Genomic DNA, 18,225 nt, shown 5'->3' with positions numbered 1-18,225 from the left:
TTTTTTATGGCCATATTCATACATGAATATGGTGTTTTTTTCATTAAAAAAAGTATATAAGACCTAGTATATAAGTATATGAAAAGTATATAAGTATATGAAAATAAGACCTAGTGTGTTTTTGGAAGCCCAAAAAAATATAAGACAGTGTCTTATTTTCGGGGAAACATGGTAGTAATTATAGCAGGGGTTCCCTAAGATCTGAAAGTTATTTGGAGGAAGCCACGTCACTCTAGTGCAAGTTCAAGTGACATGAACTCAGAAGAAAGAAAATTGTGGCAATGGACAAGGGACAGAAGAGGAAATCCAAGACCGAGCAGGACTTGCTGGTTTATTGATGGATCGAGAGATTTTCACAAGTAAAAGGTAAGTGATTTTTTTCTTGTAAACGTCCCGCTTAAACTATTATTAATAAAGAGGATTTATGTAGCATCAACATATTACGCAGCACTGTATAGTAAATAGGGGTTGCAAATGACAGACAGTGACACAGGAGGAGAACCTTGCCCTGAAGAGCTTACAATCTACGGGGTTGGGGAAGTAGCAAACAATAGGAGGGGATATATGGAATGGTGAGTAATTAGTGGTTTATAGCAGTGATTTTCAACCACTGTGCCGCGGCACACTAGTGTGCCATGAGAGATCTTCAGGTGTACCGTGAGAAATTATCCAATGTTGGTTAATTGGTGTGAAAATTATTTATTTACTGCAAATAATTTGTCTTCATTTGGCTATACCAGCAATGTATAGTGATAGGCAGAACAAAGAAGTACTCTTCCACTAGATGGCAGCAGGTAGCTAATTAATCTGTGACATTTTTGTTTAGTGGTGTTCCGTGGGATTTTTCTAATGTAAAATATATGCCACGATTTAGGAAAGGTTGGGAAACACTGGTTTATAGGACAGAAGAAGATGGGTAGGCAAGATTGGAAAAACAGGTTTCGAGTGCTCTTTTAAATGAGCAGAAAGTAGAAGCAAGCCGAATAGGATGAGGAAGACCATTCCAGAGAATCGGGGCAGCTCTAGAAAAGTCTTGGAGTCATACGTGTGATGAGGTTATGAGAGAGGAAGTCATTAGTAGGTCATTGAAGGAGCAAAGAGAGCAGCTAGGGGAGTATTTTTCTATCAGGTCAGAAATGTAAGTAGGAAAAGAACTGTGGAGGGATTTGAAGGCAAAGCACAGGAGCTTGGATTTGATTCTAAGGTGAAATGGAAGCCAATGAAGAGAACTACAAAGAGATGCAGCAGAAGAGGAGCAGAGGGGAAGATGGATGAGTCTGGCTGCAGCATTCATAATAGATTGTAGAGGAGAGAGTCAGGTTAGTGGAATACCAGAGAGGAGGATGTTACAGTAGTCCCCGTCCTAGACAATGAATAATGATAATACAATCCAGCAGGGTCTCTTTAGAATATACAGAATGTCAGCAGGGTTTAATATCACACTAGTCTAACTAAAAAAAAAAACAAAGTCTTTAATAGCCACTGAAAATAAAAATCACACAAATACAAGTTTTAATCAACTATAATATTTCTGGATCATTTTTATTTAACAATCTTATAGTCATGAGCTGCAATCATGACGTTCTGATATAATAGAGGTCAAATGTCTGGAGTGATAATTGACCCCAAGACAAGCAATGTAAACAGTCCATAAGATCATCACATAACTTAGTACATTCAGATCAGCTGCATTCCCACTGTCGGTACATTTACAAATAGAAAGAATAGCAGCATTAACATTGAGAGTCATATACACTGGTCCTTAGATATCACACCTTTCAAAAAGTGAAGTGTTTATACTGCCAACTGCATCCAAATTCTGCAAGCTTTCATTTACCTAGTGCAACTGCGGCGAAAAATAAAGGATGGCTCTGATTGGTTTCAATCATGAAAACAAAATACTTTCATATTTGAGGCCCAGTGTTTTATTCTCCTCCAAATAATGCGGACAACTAGCAGCAATTCCCATTGCTCTTGCAAGCTAATGAATGAAATGATCCATCCATTATACCAGGAAACCACAGTCTGCTGCGTGTGAAAATGATGACATTGTGGGCACAGCGGTGGGTAATGGTCATGTCACACTAGCCACTCTGTCACACTAGTTAGCCAGTCCCAGGATTGGTAACCAAATAATCATCTGTTGCTACAGGTTTTCCCCATCTTAGGCAAATCCATGTGTTGCTGCTTTGCAACTGCTTCCTCCTTGGAGAATGAGATTCTGCAGTCTGTGCCCTGGAGAGGCATTGTAGGAACAAATGAGTGTTCTCTTTACCAATCTTTTTGCTTGCCGATGGAATTGGTAAAGTCATAATGGCTCACTATTTCCTTGCCGTCTTCCAATGCAGGTAAGTTGCATTGCACAATCCACATCCAATGTGTGTCTAAGCCCTTAAAAGCTATACAGTTAGGTCCATAAATATTTGGACAGAGACAACTTTTTTTCTTATTTTGGTTCTGTACATTACCACAATTATTTTTAAATGAAACAACTCAGATGCAGTTGAACTGCAGACTTTCGGCTTTAATTCAGTGTTTTTTTTTTGCTTTTTTTACACAATCATTTCATTTGAGGGGCTTAAAGTAATTGGACATTGACTCAAAAGCTATTTCATGGGCTGGTGTGTGAAATTCCTTTGTTATGTCATTATCAATTAGGCCTGGAGTTGATTTGAGGGGAGGTTGCTTGTATTTGGAAGATTTTGCTGTGAACAGACAACATGCGGTCATAGGAGCTCTCCATGCAGGTGAAACAAGCCATCCTTAAGCTGCAAAAACAAAAAAAACCCATCCGAGAAATTGCTACAATATTAGGAGTGGCAAAATCTACAGTTTGGTACATCATGAGAAAGAAACAAAGCACTGGTGAACTCCGCAACGCCAAAAGACCTGGAAATCCACGGAAGACAACAGTGGTGGATGATGGCAGAATCATTTCCATGGTGAAGAGAAATCCGTTCACAACAACCAACCAAGTGAACAACACTCTCCAGGAAGTAGGCGCACCGATATCCAAGTCTACCATAAAGAGAAGACTGCATGAAAGTAAATACAGAGGGTGCACTGCAAGGTGCAAGCCACTCATAAGCCTCAAGAATAGAAAGGCTAGATTGGACTTTGCTCAAAAACATCTAAAAAAGCCAGCACAGTTCTGGAAAAACATTCTTTGGACAGATGAAACCAGGATCAACCTTTACCAGAATGATGGCAAGAAAAAAGTATGGAGAAGGCGTGGAACAGCTCATGATCCAAAGCATACCACATCATCTGTAAAACATGGCGCAGGCAGTGTGATGGCTTGGGCGTGCATGGCTGCCATGGCACTGGGACACTAGTGTTTATCCATGATGTGACACAGGACAGAAGCAGCCGAATGAATTCTGAGGTGTTCAGAGACATACTGTCTGCTCAATTCCAGCTAAATGAAGTCACATTGATTGGGGGGCGTTTCATAATACAGATGGACAATGACCCAAAACATACAGCTAAAGCAACCCAGAAGTTTATTAAAGCAAAGAAGCAGAATATTCTTGAATGGCCAAGCCAGTCACCTGATCTGAACCCAATTGAGCATGCATTTCACTTATTGAAGACTAAACTTCAGACAGAAAGGCCCACAAACACACAGCAACTGAAAGCTGCTGCAGTAAAGACCTGGCAGAGCATTAAAAAGGAGGAAACCCAGCATTTGGTGATGTCCATGAGTTCAAGACTACAGGCTGTCATTGCCAGCAAAGGGTTTTCAACCAAGTATTGGATATGAACATTTTATTTTCAGCTCTAAAATTTGTCCAATTTCTTTTGAGCCCCTGAAATGAAGTGATTGTATACAAAAGGCTTTAGTTCCTCACAATTTTTTGCAATCTTTTTGTTCAACCCACTGAATTAAAGCTGAAAGTCTGCAGTTCAACTGCATCTGAGTTGTTTCATTTAAAATGAATTGTGGTAATGTACAGAACCAAAATTAGAAAAAAAAGTTGTCTCTGTCCAAATATTTATGGACCTAACTGTACATGTGTCCAGACTGCAGTTATTAAACCATTCAGTTTTTCTTAACAAGTAGTAAAAGATTTTAAATGTAATCCCTGACCTCTATCTGCATTCTTACATCCTGAAAAGATCACAAAAAAGACTTTAGTGTTGGTTTCTAACAGTTTAGAAGCATCTATTCTGTGCTTAAATTAGAGGGCTGGCTCGCTGCCAAGCCTCTGCTCTTATAAACAAAAAACCTCATGAATTATATTGTCAGTCCTCTAACGCTGTTCATTATTCGGTGCTCGTTTATTTGTCTGTCACTGAAATAATTACGAAAAATCATTTCCGGCAGATCATCTAGCTGGAGCCTAGGCGGTACAGAGATGACGAAGGGCTTTTACTGCTTGTTCACAATACACAATCCCTTACATGTGTACAGTCCGGGCACAGCTTCAGTTTAATCATGTGCTGCTCTTACATTTCTATTGATGACCTCCTTGAGGAAATGTCATACTATTCAAAAGCCAAGAAACTGGTATTTCCACAGGAGGAGACCAATGGCAGCTCCCATGTTTTTCCAATAAAAGGTTCACAATGTTTATGTTAACTCTCATTATTTAACCCCAGTGTCTTCACATCCTCCATTCTTTACCTGACTAATGAAAATACCCCCAGCAGTGGTTGTTCTAGAATCACATACATCCACCAATGACACCCCCTTCTATGTTCTGCCATCCTGGCAATTATCCATTCAGACATCCCCCTGCCTGAAAGATATAATTAAAACACTGTTTGTCTGGCTTATTATTGTCTTATAAACATCCCAGATAAAGGAATTACACATTGGGCCCGATTTATTAAAGCTCTCCAATGCTGGAAACACTTTAATCAGTGAAGCTGGCTAATCCAGAAAACCTGGAATGGATATCTAAAAACTGATTTGCTATCTGTTAGCAAATGTTTTTTTTAATCTTGGACCAGATCCATTCCAGGTTTGCTGGATCACCCGGCTTCACTGATGAAAATGTATCCTCTCCAGCCTTGGAGAGCTTTTATAATCAGGCCCAATATCTCTATGCACTGGACTAAGGCTTTTGTGTAACTGGGGAAACAGAAGCAACTGGGTTCATACTCCTCTCTCCTTCCTATATTAAATTTTCTTTAGCACTGGCAACTGAATAGCAGACATTGGAATGCTAGAAGGACTTCCACTCACTGCTGGAGGATGTTATTTGCTTCACTGCTGGAAGCTGTGTTAGTTACAGATTGGAACACATTTGTGAGGTCTACAATTAGATGATAGATTAGATGATTGAACTGCTGCGTGCATACGTCATCCCAGGCTGTCCAATCAACATGGCTGCAGATCAGAAACCCAGGAGAGAAGCAAAAGACTGTGGTGCCTGCAACAAGGACAGGCAAGTTTACTTTAAAAAAAAACTGCAGGCAGGTTTGTTCATTTTATTGCAAGAGGGACATTGTCTGTCCCTCCTGCAATAACTCTTACTCCCTGTAAGAGTTTAGGTGCACTTTAAATTCTGACCCTAAAAAACACTAAAACCACTGTAAGAACCAAGTGCAGCATTTATGTCTCTCATCTTGCTTACTTAACCTCCCTAGTGGTCTAATTCCATCCAAATTTCAATGCAAAAAGCAGTACAATTTTTTGCATGGAAATGTATTTTTCGCTATAGGCTGCAATTCTTAGGCATAACTCACCGATATTTAATAAATTTAACAATAAACTTTTTATTAACAAAACACAAAACCTGTTAAAAAAAATAAAAAAAACATTTAAACATGTAAGTGTACAGTAGCATATATAATATAAATATATATATATATATATTTATTATATAAATATTTCTTTGTATTGGACTCAATACAGCTATTTTGTATTGAATCCAATACAAAATGATTTGAATTTCCCGCCGATCCACACGTCAGCACTGACGCATGTACCGACGTCACCTGGAAACCCCGGAGATCGTATCTGCATTGCACGGCTGGGGATCGAGGAGGAAGGACGTGTCCCCAGGACCTGAGGGGATCAGCAGGATGACAGGGGACAACACCCAAGCTTTTTTTAGTTAAAAACTACCCCAAGTGTGACTCAGGATTACCGCTAGGCGGGTTAAACCATCATGTTTACTACGCAGACAGGTGCACTTTAGGCTGTTCGGATGGCCGCTGCCTTTCGTTGAACATAACAGGGGCATCTAAACAGACCCAGCTTTCATGTGGCAGTCACTTAGCAGTAACATGAAAAATACAATCAGTGCTATAACATGCAATACATTCTTCATGCATGCTAACCAGAAGTTCAATATCTAATACTGTACAATCACCACTTCACAAACACTCAGTTTAATAAGATTATGAGCAAATTCAAACAGAACTGTTCATTGCTCAGTAGAAATCTCCACATACTGAAATGATTATCACTGGGCTGGTTTTCAGGCTAAAAGCCCATTTGATTCAGAATATGTATTGCACTAAACCCTGGAAGAAACATGCCAGCAGCACCGGAGGTAAGGAAGCAATCCTTGTATGGTGTGGGCTCTGTAACAGAGCATTCTGTGTATAGGACCTGTGTGTATTCCTGTAGAGCTGGATGCCAATAGTCCTGAGAGGTCTGGGAGGAGATAGCATTGGTTAGGTGATACTGCTCGGGGGCTCCATATGATTTCCACCATCTACACTCACAGACAGAGGGGAGCTCCGGGCATCTCTAATGTACAGCTCCTGATTGGCTAAAAATGTTAATGGGACGAAACCGTCATTGTCAGCAGTCAGAGTGATCCAACAAGAAGAACCTGAAATCATATAAATAGCAGATTGTAATACAATAATAAGAAACATTTAAGAGACATTGTCACTTTGCAAAGAAATTGTGATATATGATAGCTCAGCCCCACAGTATGGTTTTTACCAAACCACACTCTCAGTGTTTACCTGCTCCATTGCCAGGAAAAAACACTAATTTTTTGTATGTGGAGGAATGTGACCTCTGTATGTGTAGATTGAACACTGTCACATGGAAGGGGAGGTCACTTCATTCACCTAGGGGAGCACAGATTATTTCTGGTGAATTCTAGTGAATGAATGGCCCCAACCATGTGGCAGTGTCCCATTATTATTAATAAAGAGTATTTATATAACGTCAACATATTACGCAGCGCTGTACAATAAATAGGGGTTGCAAATGACAGACGAATACTGAAAGTGACACAGGAGGAGGAGAGGACCCTGCCCCCAGGAGCTTACAATCTAGGAGGTGGGGGAAGTATCACACAATATTGTACCTGTGGCCAGACCATGGACAATAAACTATTTACATCTTCCTAAAAAGCTGTAAAAGGCCTTCTAATTACCCCCACTTACCTCTCTTACAATAAAGACTTAAAAGTGGATTTCAGTCCATTCCTAACAGATTAGAAAAACTTGCTGACTGTTGACATTAGAGAGCTGACAGGGTGCCGAAATCTTTGATCCATAGAACAGCCATGATTTCTATGCCTGTATTTTGAACTTTCCAAATCAATTTCTTAACAATGATTACAGGAACAGAAGTGAATTAATTCTTTCACTATAATACTTTAGCATGCGTTATCCGGTTACACAAACTGCATAATTCTTGGGGGATAGAGAGGACTTAAAGGCGACCACATACATACGCTTACACATCCAAAATAATCTATAGTTAGCTTTCATTTATGGTTTTCACCCCTAGTGTCGCCATTAAATGCGTTACTTCACTATAGGAATTTGTAATAGGGTGTCACCCATGGTGTGTCCCATGAATGTGTAAAGCACACAACTCAATATCCTCTAAAATATGTTTACATAACAAATGAGCGACAGTATCCCTTCAGCTATAAGGATTGTATGGATTTTGTATTCTAGTGAGGAATGTGAATGGAAAAAGAAGATGATGAAACCTTTGTAAGGAAATGATATAAAACAGACAACTCACCCATCTGCATCTCTATAAGCGGTAGGCAGAAGAGCTCCTGGATGATGTGCAGACGCAGTTTGTTGTCACATAGTAGAACACACCTCTTCACCGGTGGGTTGTCCGTGTTGTACTTCTGCAGCCGTGACACAAGAGAAAAAAAACAAATGTATCTTTTAATGACAAGACTACCAGTGAAATGATAATCGTGCATTCTCACAATCACTGACTTCTGACACTAATTCCTTCTCCAAGTTCCAGCGACAGTGACTCTGCACATATATTAGCTAAATAGGTAGGTACACTTTAATGGGGAAAAAAATAGGTACAATGCAAACACCTGTGTGTTAGACTTCCACCAATGATTCCAAAGAAAGCAGGGCCAACTTGGATGGACCACTTGGTTTTTTTCTGCCATCAACTGAAGTTTTTAAAACTTTCTATGTCTGAACTGGGAAGGATGAGAACCTCTGTCAAGTTTTTATTGCTGTCTGTGTCCCCCTGAGGAGGTTATCTTTCCCCTTCTGTCCCAGAAACACAATAAGAAATCTTCCCAAAGTCAGTAAAATTCTTAATTTGACAATTAATAAAGTGTTTCCCATTTCTATACTGCTGCTCTTGGATGTCAAAAGTAACCGAGGCAAAAGGCGACAACTAAACTTCCAAATAGAACCCCAAGCACACAATAAAACCCTGACAAACATTGTAATTCCTCTACTAGCTACACATAAGCATTATTCACAAGAGGAGACCCACTTTAAAGTTAAAAGCATTATCCTCCACTGATCTTTTCAGATAGAGGTAATGTCCCATTCCAGCAGCCAATGTGTGCTGAATAATGTAGAATAAAGCAGTGATTTTTTTTTAAATAACATCCTGCCATTTATATGTCTGGGACACAAAGTTACGGTAAATTTAATTTTCTCTTACTGCTGAAAATTATCAGAGGAGAATAGGGTCCGGTGTTATTGTTCAGGCAACACGTAAACGAGAAATTGGCGTTTGGACCCCTTATAACAACCACTGTATTGCATGGACCCAAGGGGATTTTAAGTGAAGCAAAAAGCAATAATCACCCCCCTCCTTACATGTGTTTGATGACCATCTCTCCTAAATTATATTTAGAAGACAAGTGCTGGTCTGTCTGGTGTTGGGTTTGTTCTGTCAACTGTTCTCTAAGACAACAACCATGCTGTTTCTGTTTCTAAATGAAACATTTAAATGCCCCCACAGTATTCCCCATATATACATACACAATTGTTATACTCCTATGCGGTGGATACCCCGATAAATGATATGAGTGAATCAAATCTGTACAGTGAAGGGTAGGTGATCAGCGCTAACATATCCTGGAGCTCCATGGCCACACGAGCCGTTATGTCTAGTTAGGGTCTTGTGTAAAAACAATGACGACATCTCCTGGACTAAGGTGATAATTGGATATATTCTACTTACCTGTGTACATGCCAAAGATTTGCTATTATTAAAGAAGTCTTTACATGTATACAAACCATATCTAAACAAATTTCAGCTGTCACTGTTGCAAAAAGTAGAATAGAGAATAACAAATGAAACACAAAACAGTGACGACAGAAATGGAATCTATTGCATCAAATTTCCATACATCAGTCCTTAGAATGCTGGAAATAATGCTAGGCTCAAGGTTAACATACAGTTACTATGACTACAGATTGGTTTATAATCTGAAACGCATCAGTAAACTTCTGATTTCTGCATTCTTCTTTCTCAGCATAGATAGAAAACTTGTATTGCTGGAATAATCTTTATTCTTATATTTTGTAAAAGTACAGCTATGCTATTAGGGAGAGTTACAGATGTCTCCACATACATTGTTAGCAAGGAAAATACTTTCTTTACTTCTACAAACCAAAGGAGGACCATAGGACAAGAAATTTGGATATAATTAATTGTTACAAGCCCAGAAGTGGTTTGTTTACAGCAGAAGTTCTCGACCAGGGTTCCTCAGGAGCTTGCTAGGAGTTCCTTGAGTAATAAGCAGTTTGTGACTTTCAGGTCAGTTTATTAGACGCCATTCATCTTTTTGGCTATCTGTATGGGTAACATTCTTCCTACTGACCAGTAATATAAGAGACATTCTTCTTACTGACCACCACACTAATGAGCTGTGAATTTAGTAGTTATAAGAGGGGTTCCCTGAAAGTTATTTCAAGGGGTTACCCCAAGTTAAAAAGTTTGAGAAACTGTGGTTTACAGCTTTTACTCCTCGGCCTTAATATGCAACCAACTGGAAAAAAAAAATCTCAAAATTCAGTAGCCAATTCCTACCAACCATATTTCAGTTTGCTCTAGGTACTAAGTCACTATTGTCAGTGTAATGTAATAATATATTCATATTAGACCCTGAATTTAAAATGTAAAACCCACTGTCTATGGAAATATTGCACCGGACATTAATATGCACCTCACTGATCAAACTGCTGATGTAGCTCATTCATTTCAATACACTGATGCTAAAAACTACCATATGTTACTAAAACCAAGGACAAAATGCTGTTATTGTCCACATAGAAGATTCCTATAAAATTGCAATTACTAAAAGTGTAAATTATATAAATTAATAATATTATAGGTGTCTATTTTGGATATTTTGCAGTGCTGGGGTTCACATTCTTATGGTATCTTTAATGCAGCCAAAACGCTAGCTAATTCTAAGGGTAAGTGTATACCCATAAATAAATAAGAGTGGCTCATAAGCACTAGTATTAGCTAAGGTGTAGGTTGGACTTGAAATGTTAACTAGGGTTTAAGAAATTGGACATGACCATGATTCACCCAAGCCAGGTAACCACAATGTTCAGGCAGTGTAGTGATAACAATAGTGCAGCCATTTCTAATTGTATTTTATAATCTATGTAATATCAAGGGTCACCCATTTATGGCTATAGACATTAGATGTAGAGGTATAAACATAGTCCAGCAAAAATGTTCTGTTTGGGACAGATTGGATTATAGACTTTGTTCTTTGCAGGCCCTTTTAGCTGGGTGCACCACCCAGCATTTTTTAGCAACCACCCGGCCATTTTTGCACTGAAAAGTTTGGTCACAATGCAGGGGCCACCACTGGTTTACAGCTTCCCACCCAGCTTAAGAAAATTCTGAAAATTACCATCACTAAGGTACACATATCTCGGACCCCTTGAGAAGACTAAGGCTATGCAGACACGTCAGATGATTCTCGTGCGATATTTATTTTTTACGGCTAGTATTGGACGAGAATCTGGCGTGTGTACAGCGCTCATCCAACATCGTTCAAGCATCTATCCTGGCAGATTTACGAATGATCGTAATACAAGTGAAGGGGAGAGAGCACAGTAGGGTGGCGCTCCATCATTCTCCACCCTCCCCTCTCCATAGAGCAGAACGGCGCTGTATGTACAGTACAAGTTCAGTCTTTTTTCAACAATTATTGAATGTGTGTACGTGGCTTGGAAAAACAGTAACATATGGCCAACTTTTACCTAATGATCAGGGATCTCTGGTATGAAAGAGCCCATACATCAATAATGTGACACTGAAATGATCTGGACCTGGTGGTAAAGTCTTTTGTCTCGATAGTTTTATGCATGTTCACCGATCTAAGAGGTGCAGGTTCAAAAGAGGTTACAGCTGATTCAAAAGAAGCTGCTGTAAGATTAACACCTAACAAGATTAGCTGTGCCCGTGGTGTTACTACCTTTGCATGTTCATGAGAAAGCACAAAAGTATTCTGAGTTAAGACATCATTTATAGCTGAAGACCAGGCAATAGGCTTAATGAAATATATGTATGCCATTTTCCTGCCAATGTATAAATAAATCCTGCCTATTAAATCCTGAGATTTAAACATCCTTATAAACATAAAAGAACTATGGCAGAAAGTAACCAAGCAGTCCATGAACTCTGCCTTTTTTTTTTTTAGCCAGGCTTTAACTGTTTATAAACTCGCTACCTTTGTTGGAAGTCTGTTTTCAGCTTCCACTACTCTTTAGTAAAATAGGACTAAGGTTAGTTTTGAATTTTCCTTCAAGTCATGCCCATGTTTTGTTGATTTCTAATTGCCTAACACACAGTCCAATCAAATGGATGGCGCCGCTTTCTCGGTTACAGTAATAAAATACAGACGTGTCCTCTGCTCTCCTCTAGCTTGCTGACTGGCCAGTCAAAGAGGTGCAGCATAGCAATGAAGTCACCTCTCTAATCACTCCTCCTGTTTTAAGGTTTCATTTCAGTATATCTACTCATCACTGGTTTCACTTCTGAGTCTAAATCACCCTTTCCCAACCTTGAGATAATTTTCAGATCTCAGGGATTCCCTGCTACAATTACTAAATTCAGAGCTTGCAGTACATACAGCCTGGTGATCAGTAGAAAAAAAGTCACTCTTATCAGATCAAAAAGCACAGATGAAATATATGTATGCCATTTTCCTGCCAAAAACATCCTGCCTATCCAATCCTGAAATCTAAACATCCTTAGAAACATAAATGAAACCCTAAAAAGGTCAATGGTAACTGACCTGACGATCCGAAATGATCATTGCTCAAGGAACCCTTAGCAACCTCTGGAGGAAACTATGGTTCATTGGAACCTTAGTTGAGAAACACTGCTCTACTTAGTAGACCCCAGATTCTAGGAGAGGGATTGGCTGGCTGGCAAGTGGGAAGAATGTCACACTTACAGATAGCCAAAAACAATTATTGGTGTCAATGGTAATTGATCTAGGAGATCCAAATTGCTCATTGCTCAAACAACCTTTGAAAGAACCCTGGTTGAACAACACTGTTCTATATTATGCTTTATAGTGGATTGCAAGTTGCTTCCACATCTTTCAGAAAAAAATTACTGAAACCAAAATTGTCTATATAGGGGTCACCCAAGAAATCCTTGCATTTAATATTTGACTATAGGGAACATTGCACCTTCTGTTCTTGTGTCTGTAAAATGTCTGGTAAGATATATGCAGCCTGTTAGTTACAATCTTTGAGTTTACAATCTCATTACCTCACTTTCCAGTTTTCTCAAGTAATCCATTCATTGGATAAAAGTTGCTCACACATTCCAGCAATCTATTTCACATACTGAAGCAGAGTTGACATTGTGGAATTACCTGACATATGATGGTGACAAATGGAGCGTCTTTAGATGATGGGTATGAGAAATAAGATTTTTTTCCATTCTGCGCAAACTCTGTAAGATCTGAGAGGCGCTGCTGTAGATTTGATACATTGCTGCACAAGCGTTCCAGGTTGCGGGACATGTACAGAATGTCGTGTTCTGAAAGTGGCGTGGTGTTAGGTGGGTGATGGCTTGTCCTGCGCTCTGCTTTTGGGGAGTTTGGCCTGCTGGAAGGCTTCTGGTGTGCTTCCAAACCAAGTGTTACAGAGCGGTTTTTTGGCTCTCTGTCCAGATTATGTACAGTCAAAGTGTTCTTTTTCTCCTCAAAGTCGCTTGCGCTTGAACTTGGACTTTGGTCATAGTTATAACTGCGAATTTCCTCAATCAGTTGTTTCTTACTAAAGCCCTGGCGCCCGGTACTACTTCCAGGAATCAACAGCTCCCGGCAAGCAAGGGGTTGTTCCTCTTTATAAAGGCTATCCGCATACTTTTTCTTCCCATGTAGGAGTACAGAAGAATTGTAGCTTGTATGAGCACTTGCTATATCTGCTGCTGATGATGTGGAGGAATCTTCATCAAACATTACCTCCTTCACCATTAAGCGGATGATGTACTTATCAGAACTTGAGGAGGGCAGAAAAGCTGGGTCGCAGGTTTTCTGCCTCCCAACTAACACCAGCAACATTTTATCTGTCAGGAAATACAAGCCTTTAGGCCGCTCATTTTTCTCCAACTGGATCTGCTGTATATTAGGCATGTTTGTTGATGTTAATGAATACACGAGGACATGACTACATGTGTTGGAGGCAACGGCTACAATATGAGCCCCGGGATCAAAGGCCAAGATGTCTGGAACCAGAATTCCTGGGATGCTTACTTTCCGTGTGGAAGTTACTTTCTTCTCAAAGTTCACAAGTATTAGGTGAGAGGAGTCCTGACCGCTGCCTGTGATGTAATCCTTGGGTTTGAGGTTCAGAAGTGGACTCAGTTCAGATTTTGAATGGTTGACCAAAATATGAGTTAGATCTACAGTACCTGGAGAAGTTGCTGGAGAATCTAAGGACAGAGAGGTCCCAGAGTCTGTTGATTTTCTTGCAACATCTAGAGAAAACTCCTCATCCATTAGGAGAAGCCCAGGCTGAGCAGTAAAGGAAATCTCAGCAGCAGCTGGTACATCAAAAGCAATTCCAGCATTTAACGCACATATCCTATCTAGAGGAAGCTCCGTGGCTACTGCCACCTGGGAGTCAACAGTGGATTCAATAGCGCAAATATATCCACCAACATCAAAGATGGGGCAAAAAGTACAAGGGTTAAGCAATTTCTGTTTGCTGTCCCATATGTAGGAATGAAGAGCGCTGCTAATGGCAACAACTAAACGGCTTCCATCTTTAGTCCAGCAAGCACAGTGCACAACTCCGGTGCTCTTGATATCAGCTTTAACACTGGTATTGTCAGTGCGAACAGAATATAAGACTGACACATCTCGCTTGGTTAATGTGACCAAAACATCTTTACTCGGATGCCAAATGCAGCCTTGTGGAAGGACAGGAAGAGGATCCCCAACCTCACAGGTCTGGGAAACTACCAGCTTGTTCTTTTCCACGTTGTTATAATACAGCTGCCAAACAGTGACGTGTTTCTTGTGCTGGACAGCCAACAGAGATGGAATATCATTGCCATGAGCTGGTCCCCAGTACAAGCCATGAACGTGCTCAAACTGGCCAATTACTACAGAACTGCCAAACTTTGGGTCCTCATTTTGTAGGTGCAAGGCAGTTAGGATGACTTGCTTGCCATCAGTCCAGGCTAAGCCATGTACTGGGTGAATGGCTTGGTACAAGGCGTTGAGGCCACTTCTCAGAAGCTTACCCTTTCCTAACTCCATACTTCTTTACACAGGACATCTGCAGATGTAAACAAAAAAAATCAATAAGTCAATGCATGAATATATCTTAAAAAAATTTTACATTTTTAGACAAACTGTTTTTTGCCAAGTATGGCAGTCTGATAATTGTTGCTCTGGTGTTGGAACTCATTCTGATAACACACTCTGTCTTCTAGCTCACAAGTAACCATAACATTGACGGATACACAGCCCTGTTGTAATTTACATTCCACTTAAACTACAAGGCCTGGTATGTTCTATGGTTATGCATATCATGACTTCAGACGGCACTGGCACAGCAGTAACTGTTCACATTTCCTCTAACTCCCAGGTCATGGAGTATAAGTCATTCAAAAAAGAAATCTTGTACATGTATAATAACAGATTCAAATTTTAGGATTCTATCATAAGTACAACCACCTTTAAGAATTCATGATTGGGCAGGTCATTATCATAGAAAGGAACAGGCGATGTCCCTTCTGCAATAAGCCCTCTTACCTATCTGATCACTCCAGGTTTCTGGCCAAAAAGCTGATCTGCGCATGAGCTGTCAGGATAACAGGATGCCAGGATACTTGGCATTCTTGGCTTTCTCTACGCATGCCAGGTATAAATGAATCTCATGAATGAAGTTCCATTGTACTAGCTCAGCCAACCAAAATGGAGTAGACAAAGAAAAAAAAAAATGGCGGCACCTTGTGACGGAACGGGAGAGTAACACAGGGTAATTGCACTTTAAACATACCCTTGGTGCCTATAGTTTCCATCATTCATTCTATGAGATATTCTGACGGCTTATAGATTCAGAAGCAACAACTTATGGTGCTTTTAGTAGCAATGTTGTTCCTTTCATAGAGTGTATTTGGTTACTTTGTGTAACACAGACAGTGCTTCTTCTGGGCAGTTTGATAAAAATAGGCCCACTATTCATACACAAGAAGTCAGCAGAAGAGAAGAATGCAGAGGTCAGTACTGAAACCTTCACTGCCAACCTAAGGTGCTTCTTCTCTTATAATAAAAATTCTGGTCAGCATTACAACAACATGCTAAAGTAGTTCTTTAGTATTTACTACAGAAAATCATCGAAGTGCAGTGTCCCTGCAATGTCAGATATAGGATTTGTATGCTCAAAGTGTTCTTATAGTGATTAAAAAGTTAACATTCTACAACTACAAAAACAAAACAAAATAAAAAACTGCAGGAATCCAAAAATATATTTCTTCTTTTACAACTCTTCATGAGCGGTCTCTGGGGTGCTCTATTATACCTGTTAGGAACTAAGAAGTTTGACTTCCTCTGCCCTGCACCCCAATAAAAGCCCATCAGTGCAATAGACAGCTTTATCAAGTTTTTTGTTTTTATAAGAAAAACTCAAGCATCATTTTCAAGAGTCCTGAAGATCTTCATTGTAATGTCTTATAATCAGGACGTAGGTGGAAGGGCATGAAAGTGAAATTTACAAAGCAGCCAATCATCGTTGTGTCATACAGTAATTAAATTATAAGGAAATGTAAGACCAGTCCTGGTAAGCTGTGCAGGATCTTTACTTGGAACATACGTGGTTATGAAAGAAATACTCACCTATTAGAGAGCGCGGACTGATGATACCTTGAAGTAAAATTGTGCGTTGTTCACGCTGTCACCTGTGGAGAGAGATGCAGGCCGGTTATCATGGCAGGAGATAAGTCCTTCTGCATTAGCATCACTTGACAAGGAGGATGCACTAAGCTTATTAAGCCATCTGGGGATTTTCCTATCATGGAAGGGAGGGGATGTGAACAATACAAGATTAACAAAATATTACAAAAAACAAAACAAAAAAACACAACAAATAAAATGTGTAAGGATTTATATGCAATGGAAACATTAGTGGCAGCAACATTTGTGACCATTCAGAAGGGGCAGGAAAGTAGGCACGTACAAGGTGGGGGGTTTTAGCTTTACCATCAGGGATGGGAGATGTTGGAAAGTTTTGGTTCTAACGTAAACCTAATCTTTCATTATTATTATTAACTTGTATTTTTATAGCACCGACATATTACGCAGCACTGTACAAAGTCCATAGTCATGTCACTAGCGGTCTCTTAAAGGAGCTCACAATGTCCCTACCATAGTCATATGTCTTTAATACAGACTAAAGCTACGTACACACTTCCAATTTTTATCGTTGGTCAATCGGTCGTTCGTCGTTCATTTCCAACGATAAAAATTGGAAGTGTGTACGCAGCTTAAGAACAATTTGGGGGGTAAGCCAATTAATCAGGTCAAAAAAGGTAGCCGGACTGGATCTGGAAGAAGAAAGTGGCACCAGAACCTGTGCAGTACTGGAGGGGTTCCATGTCTGCCATAGGTACAAATCCCTTATGCAAACGTGCATGTTGGGGTTAAAAACTTTGAACTATCCAATTTTAGGTATAGATATGTCACCAAAATGCTTAATTAGATTTATTATTTAAATAGCTGAGTAGGATATAATATCCACTATATGCCTAGATTGTATAACTGGGCAGTATATAGCTTAAGCAGAGCTGTGGGAGGAGCCTAGCAGGGAGGGGGTGTATACAAGACCTGTCATTCTAGACATACTAATAGAGCTGCAGTGACTGGTCTGCATTACAGGAAATTTCTGCACACAAACACAGCAGTTCATTCTTACAAGGAAATGATCTATAAATCACAGAGATTCAGCATTTTGCAGAACACTATGAGCTAAGGGCTTCCTGTCACTAGGATGTGTTTATTTTTTACAGCATGACCACCACAGATATGGAATAAACTATACAAATAATGTCAGGCCTATATAATGTATGTATATAATGTAAATCTATCATGGTTACAGATGCTCAGGAGCGGAGTCACAGAACAGACCGCCTGCTATTTACACAGCAATGGATATACACAGCGTGCTGTGTTCTATGAAACCGAACCCGGTGACACAGATTCCCTTTGACCGCTAAGGACATCGCCATCTCCCACTGACATACTCAGGCCCGGCCATAACCCCGACTCACCTACCACCGTCCGTACAATTCCTTCCCGGGCACTGACGTCACCGGCCGCACACTGCCTCCTGATTGGCTGCTCATTTCTTCACCCACACATATTTCGTACAACAGCGTGCTCCTGTCTGCGTCTTAGCAACAGTGCCCTTTTTCACTGAGCTTTATTGACAAACCTGCATTTAACAAAGTAACAGTTGCAGTATTATGTTTTGTGTTGTATATGTTTTTATAATAAATGCTGACAAGTTTATTAAATGTGTTTTTATATT

The 18,225-nt window shown here is 39.8% G+C and overlaps 1 protein-coding gene across 2 annotated transcripts; it reads right to left on the bottom strand.

Moving 5' to 3' along the window:
* Positions 1 to 1,510: 1,510 nt before the first annotated feature.
* LOC140328110 (WD repeat and coiled-coil-containing protein-like) lies at positions 1,511 to 18,003 on the bottom strand. Of its 2 annotated transcripts, XM_072407466.1 has the most exons (5): positions 17,966 to 18,003; positions 16,536 to 16,597; positions 13,059 to 14,973; positions 7,952 to 8,066; positions 1,511 to 6,791 (listed from the first exon to the last, which is right to left on the bottom strand). In XM_072407466.1, exons 3-5 carry the CDS (start codon positions 14,952 to 14,954, stop codon positions 6,631 to 6,633), a joined length of 2,172 nt encoding a protein of 723 aa, XP_072263567.1. In that variant the 5' UTR covers positions 14,955 to 14,973; positions 16,536 to 16,597; positions 17,966 to 18,003; the 3' UTR covers positions 1,511 to 6,630. The 2 variants fall into 2 exon arrangements, with proteins under 2 accessions (XP_072263567.1, XP_072263566.1); XM_072407465.1 differs by lacking the exon at positions 17,966 to 18,003 and having other exon boundaries at positions 16,536 to 17,025.
* Between the last annotated feature and the right edge of the window lie 222 nt (positions 18,004 to 18,225).

This window comes from Pyxicephalus adspersus, chromosome 4 (genome assembly GCF_032062135.1).
Source record: "Pyxicephalus adspersus chromosome 4, UCB_Pads_2.0, whole genome shotgun sequence".
Classification (NCBI taxonomy): Eukaryota; Metazoa; Chordata; class Amphibia; order Anura; family Pyxicephalidae; genus Pyxicephalus; species Pyxicephalus adspersus.
The sequence above is the reverse complement of the archived record's forward strand: the minus strand, read 5'-3'. Positions and strand labels throughout refer to the sequence as shown.

Bases quoted from the DNA above. Each gene is read 5' to 3' on its own strand.
- LOC140328110 (XM_072407466.1), bottom strand. From the start codon at position 14,954: ATGGAGTTAGGAAAGGGTAAGCTTCTGAGAAGTGGCCTCAACGCCTTG. The intron at 8,067-13,058 runs GTAATTCCACAA...TCACGGCTGCAG, and splicing joins TTGTCACCATCATATGTCAG to AAGTACAACACGGACAACCC. The intron at 6,792-7,951 runs GTGAGTTGTCTG...ATATGATTTCAG, and splicing joins GCTTATAGAGATGCAGATGG to GTTCTTCTTGTTGGATCACT.